Source organism: Equus asinus, chromosome 21 (assembly GCF_041296235.1).
Source record: "Equus asinus isolate D_3611 breed Donkey chromosome 21, EquAss-T2T_v2, whole genome shotgun sequence".
Lineage (NCBI taxonomy): Eukaryota > Metazoa > Chordata > Mammalia > Perissodactyla > Equidae > Equus > Equus asinus.
In genome coordinates this window covers 46,743,031-46,765,415 of record NC_091810.1, presented here as the reverse complement: position 1 = coordinate 46,765,415, position 22,385 = coordinate 46,743,031, and the positions used below count along the sequence as shown (strand labels likewise).

The following is a 22,385-nucleotide window of genomic DNA, read 5'->3' as shown; positions in this document are numbered from 1 at the left end:
TCAGATGGGTAAGCTTAAATGACACAATCCATGTTAAGTATATAGAACAATGCTTGATTCACAAAAAGTACTTAACAAACATTGATCACTTAAACAATAATCAATTGTTTTACAGTTTTGGCAAAAAAAAAAGAGGAAAAAAAGATAACTTTGACTAGCAGAAATAAGAAACATCATTTACTGGGAACCTAGCAGATAATGGGAAGAACATTAGGTATTTTAAATATATTAACTCTAAAATATATAAAAGCTGAGGAAACTCCAGAACCCCCAAATTTTCTATGGCATCTCTCTGTCTCTGAGAATATCTGAAACTTCAAACTTAAAAAAAAAAAATCTCCTTTAGAATATCCAAGTCAATTAATGTTTTCATCTTTAGGACTTCAAATGTGATACTGAAGTGGTCATCTTGGAAAATCTTTAAGAATGAGAGAAGTCCCACATACATGCTGGGTGAGGGACACTTGAAGGAATGGGAACTATAAATAAAGTAACCCCTGAGATTAAGAATACTTCTTTCTTTTAGGAATCTTTTAGGTTCTGTTCTAAATTATTCTTTTAAAAAGTTCCTGGAATAACTTGTCTTGGCCATGCAATATTAAAATAAAGATATGAGACAAAAAAAGTAACTCATAGAGAGGACCATGGGGACTTATGAATTCTAATAATAATAATAACAAATCTAAGTTCATTTCTACACTGGCTTCCACTGATACTTCTTCTTTTAAAATTAATGTCTCTATGATTCCTAGACAAATTGGTAAAATGTAAAAAATAACATGTTTTTTCCCAAGCTCCCTTTCTCTTGTAACACTTTTGTGATACTAAAATAGATATTTTTTTCTAAGACACTAAGAATTCAATTCTTTCCAGTTTTTACATTAACAATTAAAAAATTCTATCCTTCTTGATTATATAAAAGAAGTGTATTTGTAGGAAATAATTTAAACACTAGAGTATGTAAACTTAAAACACAAAAGTCTCGGGGGCTGGCCTGTGGCACAGTGGTTAAGTTCAGTGTGCTCCACTTCAGCAGCCTGGGTTCTCAGGTTCAGATCCCGGGCGGGGACCTACACCACTTGTCAGCCATGCTGTGGCGGTGACTGACATACAAAATAGAGGAAGACTGGCAACAGATATTAGCTCAGGGCTAATCTTCCTCAGCAAAACCACCCCCCAGAAAAACAAAAAAAGCAAATCTTCTGTGACCTAACTCCAAAGATAACCACCCGCTTTAGTATATAGTTTTCCATGTTATTTTCACATTCATATAAGTAAACATACATTTTTCTTTTTCTGAAAAACAATGGAACCACACCCCATTTGCAACCTGTTAAGTATTAACATCTTTTTTCCACATAACCTGGAAAATTTTCAATGCTACTGCATATAGACCTACTTTATTCTTTTCATTGGCTGCACAGTTTACATTTTATGGATGTATGACAACTTAATTCCTATTCGTGGACATTTGGGTTCAGGGGGGTTTTTGCTTTTACAAACACTGACACCACCCCTTGTAGAGAATCCCTCAGTGTACCTATTTGAGCACTATGTTGGAGCACATTCCCTGCCATCAAACTGCAGGGTCAAAGGGAATGCCACCAATGGGCAATGAGTGTGTTGGCCCACACACATACCAGGCTGCATGTACTATCACACTTTAGAATTCTTGCTAGGCATTTTAAAAACTATTAGAGTAACACATTTTCTTATGTTTTTTGGCTACCTTCCTTCTATACATAATCTATTTGGTCTTTTGCCCATTTTTCTAGTGTTACTTTTTTCCTAGACTTCAAGGAGCTCTTTGCGTATTAGAAATAGTTCTTACACTCTTCTATTAAACTGATATTTTCAATTGTAAACTGATAAAATGATCACTTTTTTCTTTTATGGCTAGTGAGTCTTCTATCATACATAGAAAAGACTATGAATAAAAAATTATAGGTAAATAATAGTAAATGTACGTATGTTAGCAACTAGTACTCTTGTTTTTTTTTTTAACGTTTATATCTTACTTATCTTGGAATATGAAGTGAGGGAGAATTCAGTATTTTTTCTTTTTTTTTTTTTCAAAATGGCTACCAGTTTTTCCAATATCATTTGATCTGTCCTCTCCTGCTGACTTAAAATACTACCTTTACATTCTGGATTTAATTGTGAAAAGCCTATTCCTTGCACTGACTAGTCCCAAGCTAGTATCTCAATTTTTTTTAATGTATTTTTGTAAAATGTAATAATATCTGGCAGGGCAAGGCACTTTTGATTACTTTTTTCCTCCTTTTTCTGGTGACTGTCACATATTTCTTCTTTCATAAGAATGCAAGAATAATTTTGTCAAGTTCCCAAAATGATTTATTCAAGTCTTTTATGTCCTTCAGTAGACTGTTTCTCTTTCCACAGATTCCATATATTTCTTTTAAAGTTATTTCTTAATGTATTTTGTTGTTAATGTAAACTGGATATTTTTTCCATGTGATTTTTCTAACAATTGCTAAAGTGTATTCAACATTTTCATTTTACCTCCAAAAGTCTTATGAATTATTGTTGTGTTTATATAAGAAAGCTACTGACTTGTACATGGATTTTCAAATTTTTATTTGTTGAATTCTCTATTTTCAAAAACTTTTGCTGAAGTCTTCCCCATTATCTGCAAAAAAAATAATCTTGCCTCTTTATTGTTAACATTTTTACTACTATACTTTGTCTACCTACAACTTTCAGAAAAAGTTACCTAATTGTAATGGTATAGCAAACATTTTTGTCATGTGTATAACTTTAAAGGGAATTTCTTTTATAGGCTTTAGGCTTGAGATACAAATATAATTTAAAAAAAAATCACTTTGAGGAAATATCCATGTAAAGATTTAAATAAATCAAGACAGGTACTATACTTTATCAAATAATTTCTCCTTTTGTCTATTAATATAATAAAGTGTATTAATGAATTTTCCTAATTTTGAATAATCCTTTCATTCATTCCTAGAATGAACTCCTTGCATTCCTAGAATGAACTCCTCCTCCTATGTGGTCATGTTCTTAAATAACTAATTTGATTTCACTTATAAAAATACTTACTTCCCAAAGCATCAAAATTCGTGAGACTAACTGTAGTTGTTTTTATTTTGTCAGGCTTTGGAATCAAGATTATCCTGGCTTCGTAAAACAAACTGGGAAGTTTTCTTTGTTCTCCATGCTCTGAGATGATTTAGACGAAATTATAAGTATAGGCTCTTAAAGGGTTAAAAGAATTCACTATGGAATTACCTAACCTGAGTACTCTTTGGGGTTAGATCTTTGAAATTTTAAAAAATTTCTTCAGGGCCAGCCCCAGTATCCTAGTGGTTGGGTTCGGCATGCTCTGCTTCGACAGCCTGGGTTTAGACCTACACCAAGTGTCTGTCAGTGGTCATGCTGTGGCAGTGGCTCATATACAAAAAGGGGAAGATTGGCAACATATGTTAGCTCAGTGAAGCTTCCTCAGCAAAAAAAAAAAAAAAAATCTTCATGTTGCTGTCCACTTATGTATTATATCTCTTCTTGATTCCACTTTGGTACTTTGTATTATCCTAGAAAATTATTCATTTTATTCAGGTTTTCAAATTTATTAAAAGAAATGTACAAGTCTTTAAATTTCTTCATTTTGAGTGTCTGAGATTTTAAGTCTCTTCTTTTTTCTTTATTAGGATAGTTAGTTTATCTCATTGGACTTGTCAAAGGATTAGTGCTTGCATTTACTTTTAAATGGTACTTTTCAATTCTACTGTTCTGTTTTCTATGTATTAATCTCTGTCTTTCCTTTATAGTTCCCTTCTTTCTCTTTGGCCACGGTTTTATGCTATTGCTCTTTTTCTGATTCTGAATTCAAATACTTTATTCATTTATTTTCTGGAATAAATATTTGAAACGGAAAATTCTTTTCTGTGTGGCTAGTATCTACATACCTTTTCCAAGTTAAAACTGTCTTCAGTTCGACTGTCCTCTGAGTTGTCTGTGTTCTTCTCATCATCCGCTTTATCTGCATTTGCAAATACAGAGGCCACTCGGACCACAGGCAAGGGCACATCCCGTGGGACAAACCTAACTGAGCTGATGGGCATGGTCCACAGTTTAATTTTCTTAAAAGATTTGGTTTTGGCAGAATATCGTGACTCACAGACAAAAACATCCTCATCTCGAAAGTTTTCTGGGCATAATTTAAAGTATTCCTGAGGGATTTAAGAATAAAATTAATTAGGTGAATTTTATGAAAACTAATCAATCAAAAGAACAAAAACATACACCAACCAAGGGAACAAACAAAAGCTAAACTGCTCACATTTTCTGACAGTTAACAATAAATGGCAAATGGCTAGAGATCTAGGAGTACTTCCTCGCTATAGAATGGCTTTATTAAATACATGCCATTTAGCATACCAATTTGAAAATATATTAGCATTTCATATAGCAGTAATGTTCCTTAAAGATTTGGACAGGGCTCACATGTATCAGATAGATACACAAAAACTATACCTTATTACCTAAAAACCACACTTGCAATTGATAATGATCTTTCAGAGAATGTCATCCTTAAAAATCAGTGTGGCAATATAAAAAATTTAAGCCAAATGCATATAGTTATATAGTGTAGGCAGCAAATGGTCTTTCACCATCACGTTCAGGTTAATTTCTTCCCAAATCTTTACATATGGCCATACAGACAGAGCTTAAAAAACAAAACAAAACAAAACAAAAACACAGTTTAAAACAGAGTTCTTAATTCGTAAATATGAATTTTTTGTGCTTGCAAATTTTATTCCCAGAGTACGATTTATACTTTTGAGACTATTGAGTTTCTTACCTTGACAAACATGACCACACATTTTCCTAGAATTTTACTAACAGGAACTTTATTGTAATAGTCACTCTTAAAAACTTCCTTTTCTAGAAATTTTCGTGTAGCTAGATGGAATGTTTCATTCGGCCGATAAAACCAACAGCCATACAACCATTTTTCACCTCAAAAACAAAAGGAGAGGGAGAGAGAATTACTATTAACAGAAATCACATTCTTGGCAAAATGAGCAAATATTCTATCCATTCTGCAATGGCTCTAACCTAGCACTGTGCTTTTTAGGTCATGTTTCCTTAATATAATTATCTTAAAAGAAATAATACTTTGAAATAGTTAAGTGTAACGAGACCTAAAAAATGCTACCTTCCCCCTCATATTAAATGACATATATAATATATAGAATGAGGAAGCTGATGAGACTTGCTCTACTCTGCTGGGGTCAGGACACACCTAAAGCTGTGTGCTTTAATAAGGGTACACAGATACTAAAAGACAGATTTAGCACTCAGGTGAAGGAATATAAAGGTATGTCACATGATGAACAGCTGAAAGAATGGATTGCCTCGATCACATTCCTGCCTGCTTTTGGCGTCATTAACTCCTATTCATTCTCTATATCTCAAGTTAAAGGCAAGTGTTCTAGGAAGCCTCAAATTCTAAGCCAGGTCACATGTCTCTATAATAATTTCCTTTTTATCTGTGATTTTTACTAGAGTGGTTTTGCCAGGGGCAAAACATGAGCCTCTTGTTCTTCTGAATCTCTGACTTCCTACAGAATTTGGCTCATGATGTGTTTTTGTTTTTTAATTGAGGTCATAATAGTTTATAACATTGTGTAATTGCAGCTGTACATTATTATTTGTCCATCGCCATATACATGCCCCTTTACCCCATATGCACACCCCCCAAGCCCCTTCCCCTCTGGTAACCACTAGCCTGTTCTCTTTGTGTGTTTGTTTCTCTCCCACAAGAGTGAAACTATATGGTGTTGTCTTTCTCTGTCCGGCTTATTTCACTTAACATAATACCCCTAACATCCATCTATGTGGCTGCAAATGGGATGATTTTTGTCTTTTTTTTATGGCTGAGTAGTATTCCATTGTATATATATACTACCTCTTCTTTATCCATTCATCAGTTGATGGGCACTTTGGTTGCTTCCATGTCTTGGCTATTGTGAATAATGTTGCATGAACACAGGGGTGCATAAGTCTCTTTGAATTGTTGATTAGAAGGTATTTGGATAAATACCCAGCAGTAGGATACCTACATCATATGGTATTTCTAATTCTAATTTTTTGAGAAATCTCCATACTGTTGTCCATAGTGGCTGCACCAGTTTGCATTCACACCAGCAGTGTGAAAGTTCCCTTTTCTCCACATCCCTTCCAACGTTTGTTATTTTTTAATTTTTTTTTAAATTTTTTTTTTCTGCTTTATCTCCCCAAACCCCCCAGTACATAGTTGTATATCTTAGTTGCAGGTCCTTCTAGCTGTGGGATGTGGGACACTGCCTCAACGTGGCCTGACGAGCAGTGCCATGTCCACGCCCAGGATCCGAACCCTGTGCCGCCGCAGCGGAGCACGCAAACCCAACCACTCGGCCACGGCGCCGGCCCCCAACGTTTGTTATTTTTTTGTCTTGGTGATGATAGACATTCTAACCAGTGTAAGGTGATATCTCAATGTAGTTTTTTTTTTTTTGAGGAAGATTAGCTCAGAGCTAACGTCTGCTGCCAATCCTCTTTTTGCTGAGGAAGACTGGCCCTGAGCTAACATCTGTGCCCATCTTCCTCTATTTTATATGTGGGACGCCTGCCACAGCATGGCTTGATAAGTGGTGCGTAGGTCTGAACCTGGGATACGAACCGGTGAACCCCAGGCAGCTGAAGCAGAGTGTGCGAACTTAAACACCACCAGGCCAGCCCCTCAATGTAGTTTTGATTTGCATTTCCCTTATGATTAGTGATGTTGAACATCTTTTCATGCGCCTGTAGGCCATCTGTATATCTTCTTTGGAAAAATGTGTGTTCAAATCCTCTGACCATTTTTTGATCAGATTGTTTTGTTGTTGTTGTTCAGTTGTGTGAGTTCTTTATATATTATGGAGATTAACCCTTTATTGGATATATGACTTGCAAATATTTTCTCCCAGTTGATGGGGTGTCTTTTCGTTTTGTTCATGGTTTCCTTTGCCTTGCAGAAGCTCTTTAGTCTGATGAAGTCCCATTTGTTTATTCTTTCTTTTGTTTCCCTTGCTCGAGTAGACATGGTATTTGAAAAGATCCTTCTAAGACCAAGGTCAAAGAGTGTACTGCCTATGTTCTTTTCTAGGAGTTTTACGGCTTCATGTCTTATCTTCAAGTCTTTTATCCATTTGAGTTAATTTTTGCTTATGGCAAAAGATAAAGGTCTACTTTCATTCTTTTGCATGTGTCTGTCCAGTTTTCGCAATACCGTTTATTGAAAAGAATTTCCTTTTTCCATTATATGTCTTCAGCTCCTTTGTCAAAGACTAGCTGTCCGTAGATGTGTGGTTTTGTTTCTGGGCTTTCAGTTCTGTTCCATTGATCTGTGTGCCTGTTTTCATACCAGTACCATGCTGTTTTGATTACTATAGCTTTTCAGTATATTTTGAAGTCACCAATTGTGATGCCTTCAGTTTTGTTTTTTTCTCAAGATTGCTTTAGCCATTTGGGGTCTTTTGTTGCCCCATATGAATTTTAGGAATGCTTGTGCTATTTCTGTGAAGGATGTCATTGGGATTCTGATTGGTATTGCCTTGAATCTGTAGATTGCTTTAGGTAATATGGACATTTTAATTATGTTTATTCTTGCAATCCGTGTGCATGGAATATCTTTCCATTTCTTTCTATCATCAATTTCTTCCAATAATGTCTTACAGTTTTCATTATATACGTCTCTCATCTTCTTGGTTAAATTTATTCCTAGATAGTTTATTCTTTTTGCACGATTGTAAATGGGAGTGTATTCTTGAGTTCTTTGTTAGCTTGTCATTTGAGTATAGAAATGTAACTGATTTTTGTAAGCTGATTTTGTACCCCGCAACTTTGCTGTAATTGTTGATTATTTCTAACAGTTTTCCGATGGATTCTTTGGGGTTTCCTAGATACAAAATCACGTTGTCTGCAAACAGCGAGAGTGTCATTTCTTCATTGCCAATTTGGATCCCTTTTATTTCTTTTTCTTGCCTAACTGCTCTGGCCAAAACCTCCAGTATGATGTCAGATAAGAGTGGCAAGAGTGGGCACCCTTGTCTTGTTCCTATTCTCAGAGGGATGGCTTTCAGTTTTTCCCTGTTGAGTATGATTTTGGCTGTGGGTTTGTCAAATACGGTCTTTATTATGTTGAGGTACTTTCCTTCTATACCCATTTTATTGAGAGTTTTTACCATAAATGGATGTTGGATCTTGTGAAATGCTTTCTCTACACCTACTGAGATGATCATGTGGTTTTCATTCTTCATTTTGTTAACGTGGTATGATTGATTTACAGATGTTAAACCACCAGTGTCCCTGGTATAAATCCCACTTGATCATGGTGTATGATCCTTTTAACGTACTGATGTATTCGGTTTGCCAATATTTTGTTGAGGATTTTTGCATCTATGTTCATCAGTGATAATGGCCTTTAGTTTTCCTTCTTTGTGTTGTCCTTTTCTGGCTTTGGGATCAGGGTGATGTTGGCCTGGTAATATGTGTTAGGAAGTATTCCATCTTCTTCAATTTTTTAGAATAGTTTGAGAAGGACAGGTATTAAATATTCTTTGAATGTTTGGTAGAATTCTCCAGAGAAGCCATCTGGTCCTGGACTTTTACTTTTTGGGAGCATTTTGATCACTGTTTCAATCTCTTTACTTGTGACTGGTCTATCCAGATTCTCTGTTTCTTCTTGATTCAGTTTTGGGAGGTTGTATGAGTCTAAGTATTTACCCATTTCTTCTAGATTGTCCAATTTGTTAACATATAGTTTTTCATAGCATTCTAATACTTTGTATTTCTGTGATATTTTTTGTAATTTCTCCTCTTTCATTTCAAATTTTACTTATTTGAGCCTTCTCTCTTTTTTTCTTAGTGAGTCTGGCTAAGAGCTTGTCAATTCTGTTTATCTTCTCAAAGAACCAGCTCTGAGTTTCATTGATCCTTTCTACTGTTTTTTTTTTTTTTTAACTTCAACTTCATTTATTTATGCTCTAATTTCTACTATTTCCCTCCTTATGCTGACTTGGGCTTTGTTTGTTCTTTTTCTAGTGCTGTTAGGTATAATTTAAGATCGCTTATTTGAAATTTTTCTTGCTTGTTAAGGTAGGCCTGTATTGCTATCAATTTCCTTCTTAGGAGCGCTTTTGCTGCATCCCATTTGAGTTGGTATGGTGTATTTTCAATTTCATTTATTTCCAGATAGTTTTTTGATTTCTCCTTTGATTTCTTCAATGATCCATTGGTTTTTCAGTAGCATGTTGTTTAGTCTCTGCATCATTTGTCACTTTCCCAGCTTTTTTCCTGTGGTTGATTCCTAGTTTCATGGATTCATAGCTGGAAAAAAATGCTTGATATAATTTCAATGTTCTTAATTTACTGAGGCTTGCCTTGTTTCCCAACATATGGTCTATCCTTGAGAATGTTCTATGTACACTTGAGAAGAATGTATATTCTGCTGTTTATTGATGGAATGTTCTATATATATCTATTAAATCCATCCGGTCTAGTTTCTCATTTAATTCTACTATTTCCTTGTTGGCTTTCTGTCTGGATGATCTATCCATTGATGTACGTGGGGTGTTAAGGTCCCCTACGTTATTGTGTTGCTATTAATGCCTCCTTTTACACTGTTAACGTTTGTTTTATGTACTTTGGTGCTCCTGTGTTAGATGCATATATATATTTATAAGTGTTATGTTCTCTTGGTGGAACGTCCCTTTTATCACTATATACTGCCTCTCTCTGTCCCTCCCTGCCTTTTTTATCTTGAAGTCTACTTTGTCCAATATAAGCATGGCAACACCTGCTTTCTTTTATTTGTCAGTAGCTTGGAGTATCATCTTCTATCCCTTCACTCCGAGCCTGTGTTGGTCTTTAGACTTGAAATGTGTTTCCTGGAGGCAGCATATTGTTGGGTCTTGTTTTTTAATCCATCCAGCCACTCTGTGTCTTTTGATTGGAGAACTCAATCCATTTACATTTAGAGTGATTACTGACATATGTGGGCTTAGTGCCATTTTATCACTCGTTTTCTTCTTGTTCTGTATTTCCATAGTTTCTTGTCCCATGTATTTGAGACTGCCAATTCAGTTTCATGGTTCTCTATGTAGGTCTTCTCAGTTTTTTCCTTATTTATCATTTGCATCTCTATTCTGATTTTCGTTTACTGGTTAATGTGAGGTCTGCATAAAAGATCTCATAAATGAGATAGTCCATTTTCTGATAGCCTCTTATTTCCTTAGTGTAAGCAGGTTCTAACTCTTTGCTCTTACCAGTTTAACTTTTTGTTGTCACAACTTATTTTGTTTCACGTTGTGAGTTTGTGGTTAAAATGCAGTGATTATATTTATTTTTCATGTTTTCCTTCCTTTTATCTTTACTGTTATTATTGCTTGCTAATCTGTTCTGATGGAGAGCTGCAAATTTTCTGACTTTGCCTATTTAGCTCCTTGCTCAAGGCTTTGTAAAGCTGCCCCTATTTTTTTTTTTTTAAGGTATGAGGGCTTTCTTGATTTTTTAAAAGATTTTTTCTTTTGGTTAGGAAGACTGGCCCTGAGCTAACATCCGTTGCCAATCTTCCTCTTTTTTTTCTCCTCAAAACCCCACTACATAGTTGTATATCCTGGTTGTAGGATCATTCTAGTTCTTCTATATGGGATACTGCCACAGCATGGCTTGATGAGTGGTGCATAGGTCTATGCCCAGGATCAAACCAGTGAAGCCCAGGCTGCTGAAGTAGAGCGTGTGAACTTAACCACTTGGCCAAGGGACTGGCTCCCTTGATCATTTCTTGTAGGGTGGGTCTTGTGGCGATTAATTCCCTCAGTTTTTCTTTATCTGGGAAAGTTTTTATTTTCCCATCATATTTGAAGGATACTTTCACTGAATAGAGTATTCTTGGCTGAAAGTTGTCTTTCAGAATTTTGAATATATCACTCCACTCGCTTAGCCAGTAAGGTTTCTGCTGAGAAATCCACTAAAAGCCTGATAGGGGTTCCTTTGTAGGTTATTTTCTTCTGCCTCACTGCCCTTAATATTTTTTGTCACTGACTTTTGCCAGATTTACTAATATATGCCTTGGAGAAGGTCTTTTTACATGGATGTACTTAGGAGTTCTATTAGCTTCTTTTACTTGTAATTCCAGCTCCTTTCCCAGGTTTGGGAAGTTCTTAGCTATTATTTCTTTGAACAAGCTCTCTGCTCCTTGCTCCCTTGCTTCTCCCTCTTGAATACCTATAATCTTTATGTTGCATTTCCTAACTGAGCCAGATATTTCTCAAAGAATTTCTTCATTTCTTTTTATTCTTAGTTCTCTCTCCTCCTGCATCTGACACATTTCTATATTTCTGTCTTAAATTGCTAATTCTGTCCTCCATAATATCAGCTCTGCTCTTCAAAGACTCCAGATTTTTCTTTATCTCATTCATTGTGTTTTTCATCTCCAACATTTCTGATAGGCTTTTCTTTAGAGTTTGAATCTGTTTTGTGAAAATTCCCTCTGTTCATTAATTTTATTCCTGATTCCACTGAACTGTGTTTCTGAATTTTCTTGTAACTCATTGAGTTTTTTATGATAGCTGTTTTGAATTCTCCATCATTTAGATTGCAAATTTCTGTGCCTTCAGTATTTATTTCTGGGTGCTTGTCATTTTCCTTCTGGTTTGGAGTGCTAATATACCTCATTCTATTCTGTGGGGTGGATATGTGCCTTTACATAGTAGAAATACCTGGTTTCAGATTCCATCTGCCACCACTGCGGGGAGGCAGGGGCAGCAGCTGTGTAATCTGAGCCTGCCTCGATCCCTGGCAGCTGTGCCTGACCTTTGGTAGCTATGCTGACAGAGTCCATCTCCATTTGCCCACTTGCTGCAGCTGCTTTACACACTGTATGTGCTGGCCCTCTGGAGGGAGTCCCTTGCTCTGGCTGACTGGTGGAACCCATAAGCCAGGCAAGGGGAGGAGCGATTTCTCTCATGTGCGATCCCAGGGGCACTCTCACTTTGCCCTTGCTATCTGCCCTCCTGGGCTATTTGGCTTTGTGAATATGACCCCGCGACTGCTTTGCTTCCTCTATATGGAGCTTTCCCACTGGCTGGGAGGGAACTTGGAGAGCGAAGGTGTTCCTGTGTAGGGCTGCACTCTACCCCCTCTCCTCTTAGGGCCACGCATGGTCCTATGCCCTAGATCACTGTGGTTGGGGGAGGGAGGGGATACCCCCTTATCTCCTTCCACTGCCTCCTGTAGGGTCCAGCACTTCCACCTTCAGACATATGGCTGTGTGGATCTCACACGTCTATTGTGTTGTATGAATGTCCTTTGTTGGTTTATGAATGTCCTTTTGATTGCATCTTAGGGGGTGGAGTCTAAGGGAAGAACTCACTCCACCATGATGCTGATGTCACTCCCTCTGGCTCATAGTGTATTTTTAATAAATATCAGTGAATGAAATGGCATTTTAATAAATATCAGTCTCAACTAGACTTCAGGAAGTTGCATTTCTTTTTATTCAACTACCACTGCTAGATCCTATGTTTTTCATATAGTGGGGGCTTAATTATATTTACTGATACATTGTAGAACAACTACTGTTGGAAGACATAAAATGTCTGAGTTACAATTTTCTTCCCTGAGGACCAAGGAGGAGTAAAATAGACACATCTCACCAATCTGTCCTTCAGTTTAAAACAAACTTACCAGCAGAATCTTCCCACAGTCTCTCAATACAGACTATATGTGGTTGTAGGTTGGCTTCTGCAGGCTCAACATAGACGTAATCACCAACATGGTACATACTGTTCTTAAAGCTGCAGTCCTGGCTGTATGTGCGATGTAAGCCTGAGAGGCCCACAGCACCTGAGGAATCTTCACTCTTTTCAGCTTCTTAGGTAAAAAAGAGAAAAAAGTTCTCATTTAAGGGATGTTGGAATCAGAAGTAGGATTCAAACAACACATACTAATACATTTAATTCTTTTCTAGACATTCAAAGGCAGGATTCAGGACAAATAGTATGATATCCACATTCCCAACAGCCTCTACTCAAAATTGCCTTTTTGAATTACAACCAACTGCCATTAATTTAAATATATACATAAATAAACAAAGGAACTACAGAATAAAAATAATCACCATAATAACATATGCTCCTTGTAGTCATTCTGGATGATACAGAAAGGTATAAAAAAGAAAACAGGTCACTTGTAAATCACATAATCCTAGAGATAGTCTCATATGTACATCCTCTCCATCTTAATGCCTGAATTTTTTTTCCCCTAACAGTTATTACATGGATATGTCACAAGTAATAGAATCTTAGAATTGAGGAAATATAATATACTGTATTATATATACATATAATATACTGTAAACTATATATGTATACACTTAATATATCATAAACCTTTCCCCTGAGACTAAATGCTTTTCAGGACTTCTATTTTTGTTAAATAAGACTTTTTAATGGCTCCTGTACAAGCCATCATTTGAAAACACCATAGTTTTTTTTTTGAGGATAAAGCTTTGCCCATATCTTTGATTACTTCCTTGGGATAATTTTCCATAAATGGAACAGCTGAAAACAAGCATTTCAAATGTTTTTTAAATGCATATTTCAAACTGACCCCCAAAAGTCCATGTCAATTTAAGTCCTTCACTGTTTGGCTACAAGGAATCTGTTTCTCCACTCCCTCTCTAACACTGGTGTTATAATTTTTAAAAAAGTTTTGCCAATTTTGGTAGAAAACGTTTTCTAGTAGTTGATTAATCAAATGAATCCCTGTGACACATGCAGCAGATTCACAAGATTCTTCAGAATTTTATACCAGCAGGAATACTGTCAACTGGATGGAAAGGGACAGAAGGACTACAAAATGCAAGAAGACTGTTAAACCTAAAAATTCTAGAGACAGGAACTGATAAAACAACTCAGCCGCAAACATGTGCTACCTTTCATGACAAAGGATGCTTCAGAGGGCAGTGTTGAGTTGCAGAGGACTATTTCCAGGCCTTGAAACCTAATGGAGTCTGCCCAGCTGGATTTGAAATTGCTTGGAATTGATGACTCTTTTTTCTTCCATTTCTCCCTTTTTGAATGGAAATGTCTCTAACTGTTATCCTACTCATAACTCATCACTATACTGTAGCAACAGAGAATTTATTTCTTTAGTTTCACAAGTCCACAGATGGAGAGGAGTTGTGTCCCAGGATGGATAAATCCCACAGCCTCACCCATACACCTAATTTAGATGATTTAAATAATATTTTGGATTTTTAAGCTGATGATATTTAAATGAGATTTTGGTACCTGGTAGAGAAGTGTTACTGTAACAAATATCTAAAAAATATGGAAGTGACTTTGGAATTCAGTAGTAAGCAGAGACTGGAAGAATTTTGAGGAGTATGACAGAAAAAGCCTAGGTTGCCCTGACTAAACTGTTAGCAGAGAAATGGGCATTAAAGACTTGGCAGCTGAAGGCTCAGAAAGGAATGAAGAAAATGGTACTGGAAAGTGAAGGAATGGGGTTCCTAATATAGTGGCAGAAAGCTTAGCGGAAGTGTGTCCTGCAGTTATTTGGATTCTAGGCCTCCTGGGTTTATCTTTTAGTTATCTTTTTCTTTCTTTATTTCTCTTTGTTGTTGTTTTACTTCCTTGGAGATTTCTTCAACTTTATCTTCTAATCCCTTTCTAAATATTTCCTTTCTGCTATCATTTAAAAACAAACTTTTTTATTGAATAAATTTGACATATTGTATAAATTTAAGTTGTACAGTATGTTACTTTGATACATTTATATACTGTTGCCATTGCAGTGATATCTATCACATTACAAAATTATAGTACAATATTGTTGTCTATATTCATTATACTGTGCATTAGATCTCTATGGCTTATTTACCACACTTGTTGCAAGTTCGTACCCTTAAGCAACATCAATCTTATCCCCCCGCTATCATTTTTTTAAATAGCTTTATTGAAATATAATTCACACACTGCACAATTCACCTATTTAAAGTGTAGAATTCAATAGTTCTTGGTATGTTATTAATTTTTAAAAATTGCGGTAAAATATATATTACATAAAATTTGCCATTTTTGACCATTTTTAAGTGTATAATTCAGTGGTATTAATTACATTCACAATCTGTACAACCATAACCACTATTTCCAAAATTCTTCTTTACTCTAAACAGAAACTCTGCAACCGTTAAGCAATAACTCCTCATCTCTCCTCCTCCCAGTCCTGGTAACCTCTAATCTACTTTCTGTCTCTACGAATTTGCTGTTCTAGTTACCTCATACAAGTGGAATCATATAAAATGTCCTTTTGTGTCTTGCTTATTTCAGTTAACATAATGTTTTCATGCTTTATCCAAGTTGTAGCATGTGTCAGGACTTCAATACTTTTTATGGTGGACTAATATTCCATTGTATTTATACAGTCATGTGATGCTTAATGATGGGGATAAGTTCTGAGAAATGTATCATTAGGAAATTTTGTCCTTGTGTGAACATCAGAGAGTGTACTTATACCAACCTTAGACCACTACACACCTAGGCTATATGGTACTAATCCTATGGGACCATTGTTGAGTATGCAGTCCGTTGTTTACTGAAATGTCATAAATTGGTGTATGACTGTATGCCACATTTTGTTTATCCTTTCATCTGTTGATGGACACTTGGATTGTTCCTTTTGCCTATTGTGAAGAATGCTGGTATGAACACTGGTATACAAGTATCTGTTTGAGTTCCTGCTTTCACTTCTTTCAGGTATATATCTAGGAGTAGAACTAATGGATCATACGGTAATTCAATATTTAGCTTTTTAAGAAATTGCCAAACTATTTTCCATAGTGGAGGCACCACTTTACATTCTTACCAGCAATGTATGAGGGTTCTAATTTCTCCATATCCTCACCAACACTTGTTATTTCCCCCTTTTCTGGATATAGGGTATGAAGTGGTATCTCACTAAAGTGTTGATTTGCATTCCCCTAATGATTAAAGACACTGAACATTTTTTCACGTGCTTATGGCTGTTTGTATAATTTCTCTGGAGATTTATCTGTTCAAATCCTTTGCTCATTTTTGAATTGTGTTTTGTTGTCACTGAACTGTAGGAATCCTTTATATATTCTGGATACTAGACCTTTATCAGATATACGATTTGTGCATTCTTTCTCTCATTCTGTGGGTTTGTCATATTTTTAATTTGCAAGAAATTTTCTGTTCTGTGAATGTTTATTTTTTATGGCCTCCTATTTTTATTTTATGGGTGCAATAGCTTGTCATCTCTCTGAAAGTCGAAATTTTAATTTAGTTTTCTAAAAAACATTTTCTCCTGCTTTCACTTTTTTTGTTTCCTCCAAGGTCCTTTTTTATTTTTGTTTTGTTCTCTTACATCTGAGAGATTTTCCTTAAACAATTTGGTCCTATTTAAAATAAATACCCGCTGCTCCTATTTAAAAGTGAAACACTAAAAAAGTTGATTAGACGCTCTCTATACAAACACAGAGCTAACCCTGATGGATTTCACTGGTGACCTCCAGATGATATTATGTATAGTTTTCCTCATTGCCGGGTCCACTTCTCAAAAGAAAAATCTCCTGTCTCAGAACTATGAGCCTGACTATCAGCATTCTACAGGTTAAGTAGTTAAGAGGGCCAGGGGTCTATTTAGTATAAATCTTCTCACAACCTACCTCTTCAGAATTGTATCCCTACCCTTAGGTCTACCTGGTGTCCCTTAGTCTAGACTCTTTAGGACAGTTACAGGAAGGGTTGGGGAGTGATCTGCACCCCCATTTTCAGGAGTATCTGGCGTTCTAATCCCCATACCATTCTAGAAAGGAACTGGCCTGCTTAAAGTCTTCATCTGATGCTGGCATTAAAGCCAGTATTAGCAACTTTCCATCCATTTTCTACCTTCCAAAGTTTAACTGCCATCACCCACTCCATTGTTTTCTTTTTTTTTTTTTTTTGAGGGAGGGGAATGCTTTTGTGTTTATGTCTTTTGTTTTGTTTTAAAATCCTCTTCCCATCCTTTTAAAGGTGTTTTGGGAAGGAATAGCAGTAGAAGCTTGTGTACAATCTGCCATGTTCAAGTGAAAGGCCTCTATGTTGTTTTACCTTTGCTTACTTAGCCCTGTATGAGTAGTTAGTTCTAGTATTTAATAGAAAAACACAGTATGTGAAATCTTCTAGTTTCCCTCAATTTCCAGTGATTATTAAGAAACCTCCTCTTATGGCTTAAAGACAGACAGGGCTGACTGACATACACAATCACTATCCTACTTTCTGGTGTTTTGCTGTATTTTAATATTCATAACATAACCTGACACAGGATGATGTGAAGCAGACTACAGTTCTCTCATGACTAGAAATAACTAGTTACAATAACCCTCAGAGTACCCTGCTTCTATAGCCTTTCCTATTCAGTCCTTCCAGTGCTGACTTCACATTCTAAGGCAAAGCACTACTTCTTACCCACTTCTAGTCATAATGATGGGAAATATAGTCTGAGTTAGAGGGAAAAAAGAGGTATTAACAGGGATGCTCTGGCAGCCTCAGAAAGCAGCTCCATGTAGCAGGGCTCCCTTTCCTCGAGTCAGCAAAGGGCCCTAAGCTCATGAGATAAGCACAGTGATGAGATAGGAATGAAAATCTCCTACTGTCTTTTTCTTTATGTGGCTCTGCTTTTCTACCATAGGTCTTCTTCATAAATTAAGTCATTGGAAATATTTTCTGGTAGCTAAGGATCAATCAAGGGCAGTGACCAATAGTCTTTAAAATATCAGTACTGCTTTTTCTCTAGAATCCATCACCGCAACAGGTAATGGGTTCACACATCATTGCTAATCCACCAAGGAGAAAGGCAGGTGCCATTAAGTTCCTGCTCTTCCACTCATTAAATTCAAGGCCTTAGACCAGAGATTCCCAGACGTAAGTGTGCATCAAAACTACCTACAGGACTTGTTAAAACACAGACTGCTGGCTCCAACCTCCAGAGTCTCTGGCTTGGTAGATCTGGAGTGGGACCAGAGAATTTGCATTTTTAACAAGTTCTCAGATGCTGCTGCTGCTGCTTGCCTAGAGGCTATACTTTGAGAACCACTTTAGAGTAATTCAAGGAACAGCTGTCACTAATTTTGCATTGCCAGGAAAAGTTTCAACTTAAAAAAAAAATTTCAAGTATACAAAATTTTGTCAGTAGAAACAACATGGGTGGTCCCAATGTCATACTCGGTATAGCACTGGCATTTTCTGTTTCCTCTTTCACTGATTTCCATTCTGATTTTTACTATTTCTTCTACTTACTTCGGGTTTGATTTGCTCCTCTTTTTCTAACTTCTTGAGGTAGAAGCATAGATTTATTTTAGATCTGTATTCCTTTCTAAATATGTGTTTAAAAGTATAAATTTCCTTCTAAGGACCACTTTAGCTATATCCTATAAATTTTAACATGTGTGTTTTCATTTCATTCAGTTTGAGATTTGTTAATTGCCCTTGTGATGTCTTCTTTGGTGCATGGGTTATTTAGAAGTATACTGCCTAATTTCCAAATACTTGGGGATTTTCCAGATTTCTTTCTGTTGCTGATTTCTAATCTAATCCCACTGTACTCAGAGAACATACTTGGTATGATTTCAGTTCTTTTAAATTTTCTGAAACTTCTTTTATGACCTACCATATGGTCCATCCTAGATAATGTTCCATGCATGCTCAACAAGAACATGAACTCTGCAGTCACTGGGTGTAGCGTTTTTACACGTATCAGGTAAAGGTGGTTGACAGTCCTTGTCTTATTCAGTTCAGGCTGCTATAAGAAAACCCACCATAGACTGGGTGGCTTAAACAACAAACTTTCATTTCTCACAGTTCTGGAGGCTGGGAAGTCCAAGATCAAGGTGCCAGCAGAACTGTGTCTGGTGAGAGCATACTCTCTGGTTCATAGACAGCTGTCTTCTGGCTCTTCATCCCCTTATAATGGCACCAAGCTCATTGTGGTAGCTCCACCTCCAAGACAGCATCCAAATTTTATCACCTTCTAAAGGTCTCACCTCCAAATACCATCACATTGGAGATTAGGCTCCAAAATATGAATTTTGGGGGGACACAAACGTTCAGTCCATAGCAGTGCTGTTCAAGTCTTCTATATTTTTGTTGATTTTGCATCTAGTTGGTCTTTCAATTGCTGAGAAAGGAGTATTGAGACTATAGTGTTGCATGATTTCTTGTTTCAATTCTGTTACTTTTTGCTTCATGTATCTTGAGATTCTATTGTTAGAGGTATATACATTATAAGCATTATATGTTCACAATGTCTTGACCCTCTTAACGTTTGAAATGTCTCTCTTTGTCTCTAGTAATATTTCTTCTCTTAAAGTCTATTTGATATTAATACAGCCACTCCAACTCACTACGGTTACTATTTGCAATGGTATATCTTTTCCCCTCTTTTTCCTTTCAATCTATTTGTGTCTTTGAATCTAAAATGAGTCTCTTATAGACAGCATATAGTTGGATCTTATTTTTTAAATTCAGTCTGATAATCTTTTCATTTTGATTGAAGCATTTAGTCTATCTACAATATGTAACTACTGATATGACTGAATTGATATCTGCCATTTTGCTATTTATTTTTTATGTCTTATGTCTCTTTTTTCTCTTTTCCTCCTTTATTACCCTCTTTTGTGTTAAGCAAATATTCTTGGGGTATCATTTTAATTTCTGTGTTGATGTTTTTTGCTATTTGTTTTCAGAGGCATTACAATACACATCTTTAACTTATCACCATCTACTTTAGGTTAATACTGACTTAATTTCACTAAATACTGCAACTTTGTTCCAATATAGCTCCATTCCTTTGTGCTATTACTGTCACATATATTACTTTTATAAGTTATAAACCTAATAATAGTGTTGTAATTATTCCTTTAAACAACCTAATGTTTCTTAAAGAAATTAAGAAAAGTGAAATAAATACAGTCTTTTATATTTACCCACATATTTACCATTTCCAGTACTCTTCAGTCCTTCTTGTGGATCCAAGTTACCATCTGTTGTCATTTTGTTTTGGCCCGAAACTCTTCCTTTAGTATTTCTTATAGAGAAGACCTGCCAGCAGTGAATTCTCTCAGTTGTTTTTTATCTGGGAATGTCTTATTTCAGTTTCATTTTTGAAGGACAGTTTCACTGGATACACAACTCTTCGTTCAGTTTTTTTCCTTTCAGCACTCTGAATATCATTCCACTGCTTTCTGGCCTCCATTATTTCTTATAAGCCATTATCATATGACTGTTTTCTTGGACATGACGAGTAGTTTTGCTGCTTTCAAGATTTTCTCTTTTAGTAGTTTGATTATGATGTATTTAGATTTGGTTCTCTTTGTGTTTTCTTATTTGGTGTTCTTGAAGCTGTAGGTTAATGTTTTTTATCAAATTTGAAAGTCTTCAGCCATTATGTCTTCAAATATTTTTCTCCCCCTTTCTTTCTCTTCTCTGAGACTCCCATTACAAGTATACTAGGACACACGACATGAGGGGTTGCTCCTAAGTCTGCAGAGCTAAGGGTCAGTCAAGGATTTAGGTGAAGATTGTACTCAAGCATCTCAAACATGTAAGGAAGGATTCACCCTCTGCTGATTGATCCATATGTGGCTTGGGGGATGCATTCAAAGTTGTAATCAACTTTCAAATATCCCTTGCATTTTGCTTTTCACCATGTTCTTGCATCTCCCTTGTACATTCGTAGTTTTCCAGTCAGCCGAGAATGTGTGGAGAGCTTATCTCAGCCCTTCTATGGCTAATTTCCAGGATAGTCCTCAACCCCAACTGTCAGGTCAGGCTAGCAAAGCTGCAGGTTTACTCGTTTATTTCTTCATCAACCACTTTTAGCTGGCAAAGACAGGGACCCCCTTCCTCACCCTCCCCTCACAACACTCACCATCCTGAATGAGTACATCCCTCTGGCAATAAAGCTGCTGGTTTTTGCAGCTAGCCCTATGCTGATAAAATTAGTATTCTCACCAAACAGGTTCCTTTGTCTTCTTTTTTTGCATATGCCACTGCTTATGAGAATTTGCTTCAAATCAACTTATTTTGTTTTCCTGCCTAAGGAAAAAAACCCTAAGGAGCTGACTGATGCTAACAACTAATATAACTCCAGGAAAGTCATGTATTCTAGGTATCTATGTGAATTTGAACTTCATCAGAAATGATCAAATTTCTTTTTTTTTTTTTAAAGATTTTATTTTTTTCCTTTTTCTCCCCAAAGCCCCCCAGTACATAGTTGTATATTCTTCGTTGTGGGTCCTTCTAGTTGTGGCATGTGGGACGCTGCCTCAGCGTGGTTTGATGAGCAGTGCCATGTCCGCGCCCAGGATTCGAACCAACGAAACACTGGGCCACCTGCAGCGGAGCGCGCAAACTTAACCACTCGGCCACGGGGCCAGCCCCCAGAAATGATCAAATTTCTAATAAAAGTTACCACTGTCAAAATATTTCTGAACTCTGGCAAGTGACTCAAAGTAACACTTTTAGGTTGATACAATAAAAATTTCCTCCTAGTTATGTGGTTCAACCAAAATATCTACTTATCTGACCCAGAGTCTGTACAAAGAAAGCCATGCTACTGAATGATGGGGCAGAACCTTTATGCACTCACTGCTGAGAATGCTTTCAGCCCAGGCTGGGCCCCTGAGGTTTTTATCTACCAATAGTATTAAGAGGTATTAAGCTTCCACACTTGTGAATTAATTAACTCTGTTCCCAAAATACTAGGATAACAGCTGTGTCACACGTAACTTCCTATCTTTTCCAGTCTGATGATTAAATTGATAATGATAAAAACATTTCCATCTCACCATATCTATTCTGAAAGAATCAACACCCTGAGTCCCATTTACACAAACAAGACTCTTCCCCACAGCTAATTATGAGACCAACTAGAAGAGAATACAATGTCTTCATATTTAATAAAATGAAAAGAAACCAACCTCTTTTTTCTTCTTCTCGCTTTAGTTTATCTTCTTCTATTTCTTTTGGTAATTTTTCCTTTTTCTCTTTCTCCACATCATTATGCAAATGTTTTGTGGTATAGCTGAGTGCCGGTGAAAGTAGGATCTCTCCATTTTTGCAGAGTTCATCACGAATTTTAATAAAAAACTGCTGAAGTTCTACTGCATCTTCATATATTTCAGAATCTGTCCTGTAACGGCATCAAGAGTATACACTGGCACACAAGCTGTTTTTTCCCAACACTTTAATTATATGTTAAACTCTATTAAACGCTTCTTTAACATGTGAATTGATGCAAGGGTACTTTTGTAC

General features: G+C 36.3%; 1 protein-coding gene across 29 annotated transcripts in view; it reads right to left on the bottom strand.

The window, feature by feature from the left end:
* The window catches only part of PBRM1 (polybromo 1), a 121,920-nt gene that overhangs the window by 28,874 nt on the left and 70,661 nt on the right, over positions 1 to 22,385 (bottom strand). For 22 of the 29 annotated variants that reach the window (XM_014868786.3, XM_044754254.2, XM_070493823.1 and 19 more), the window contains 4 exons: positions 22,052 to 22,263; positions 12,751 to 12,936; positions 4,841 to 4,998; positions 3,945 to 4,208 (listed from right to left, as the gene is read on the bottom strand). In XM_014868786.3, coding sequence (XP_014724272.3) covers positions 3,945 to 4,208; positions 4,841 to 4,998; positions 12,751 to 12,936; positions 22,052 to 22,263 — 820 coding nt within the window. The remainder of the gene's footprint in view (positions 1 to 3,944; positions 4,209 to 4,840; positions 4,999 to 12,750; positions 12,937 to 22,051; positions 22,264 to 22,385) is intronic. The other 7 variants (XM_070493811.1, XM_070493821.1, XM_070493812.1 and 4 more) reach the window with 1 other exon arrangement.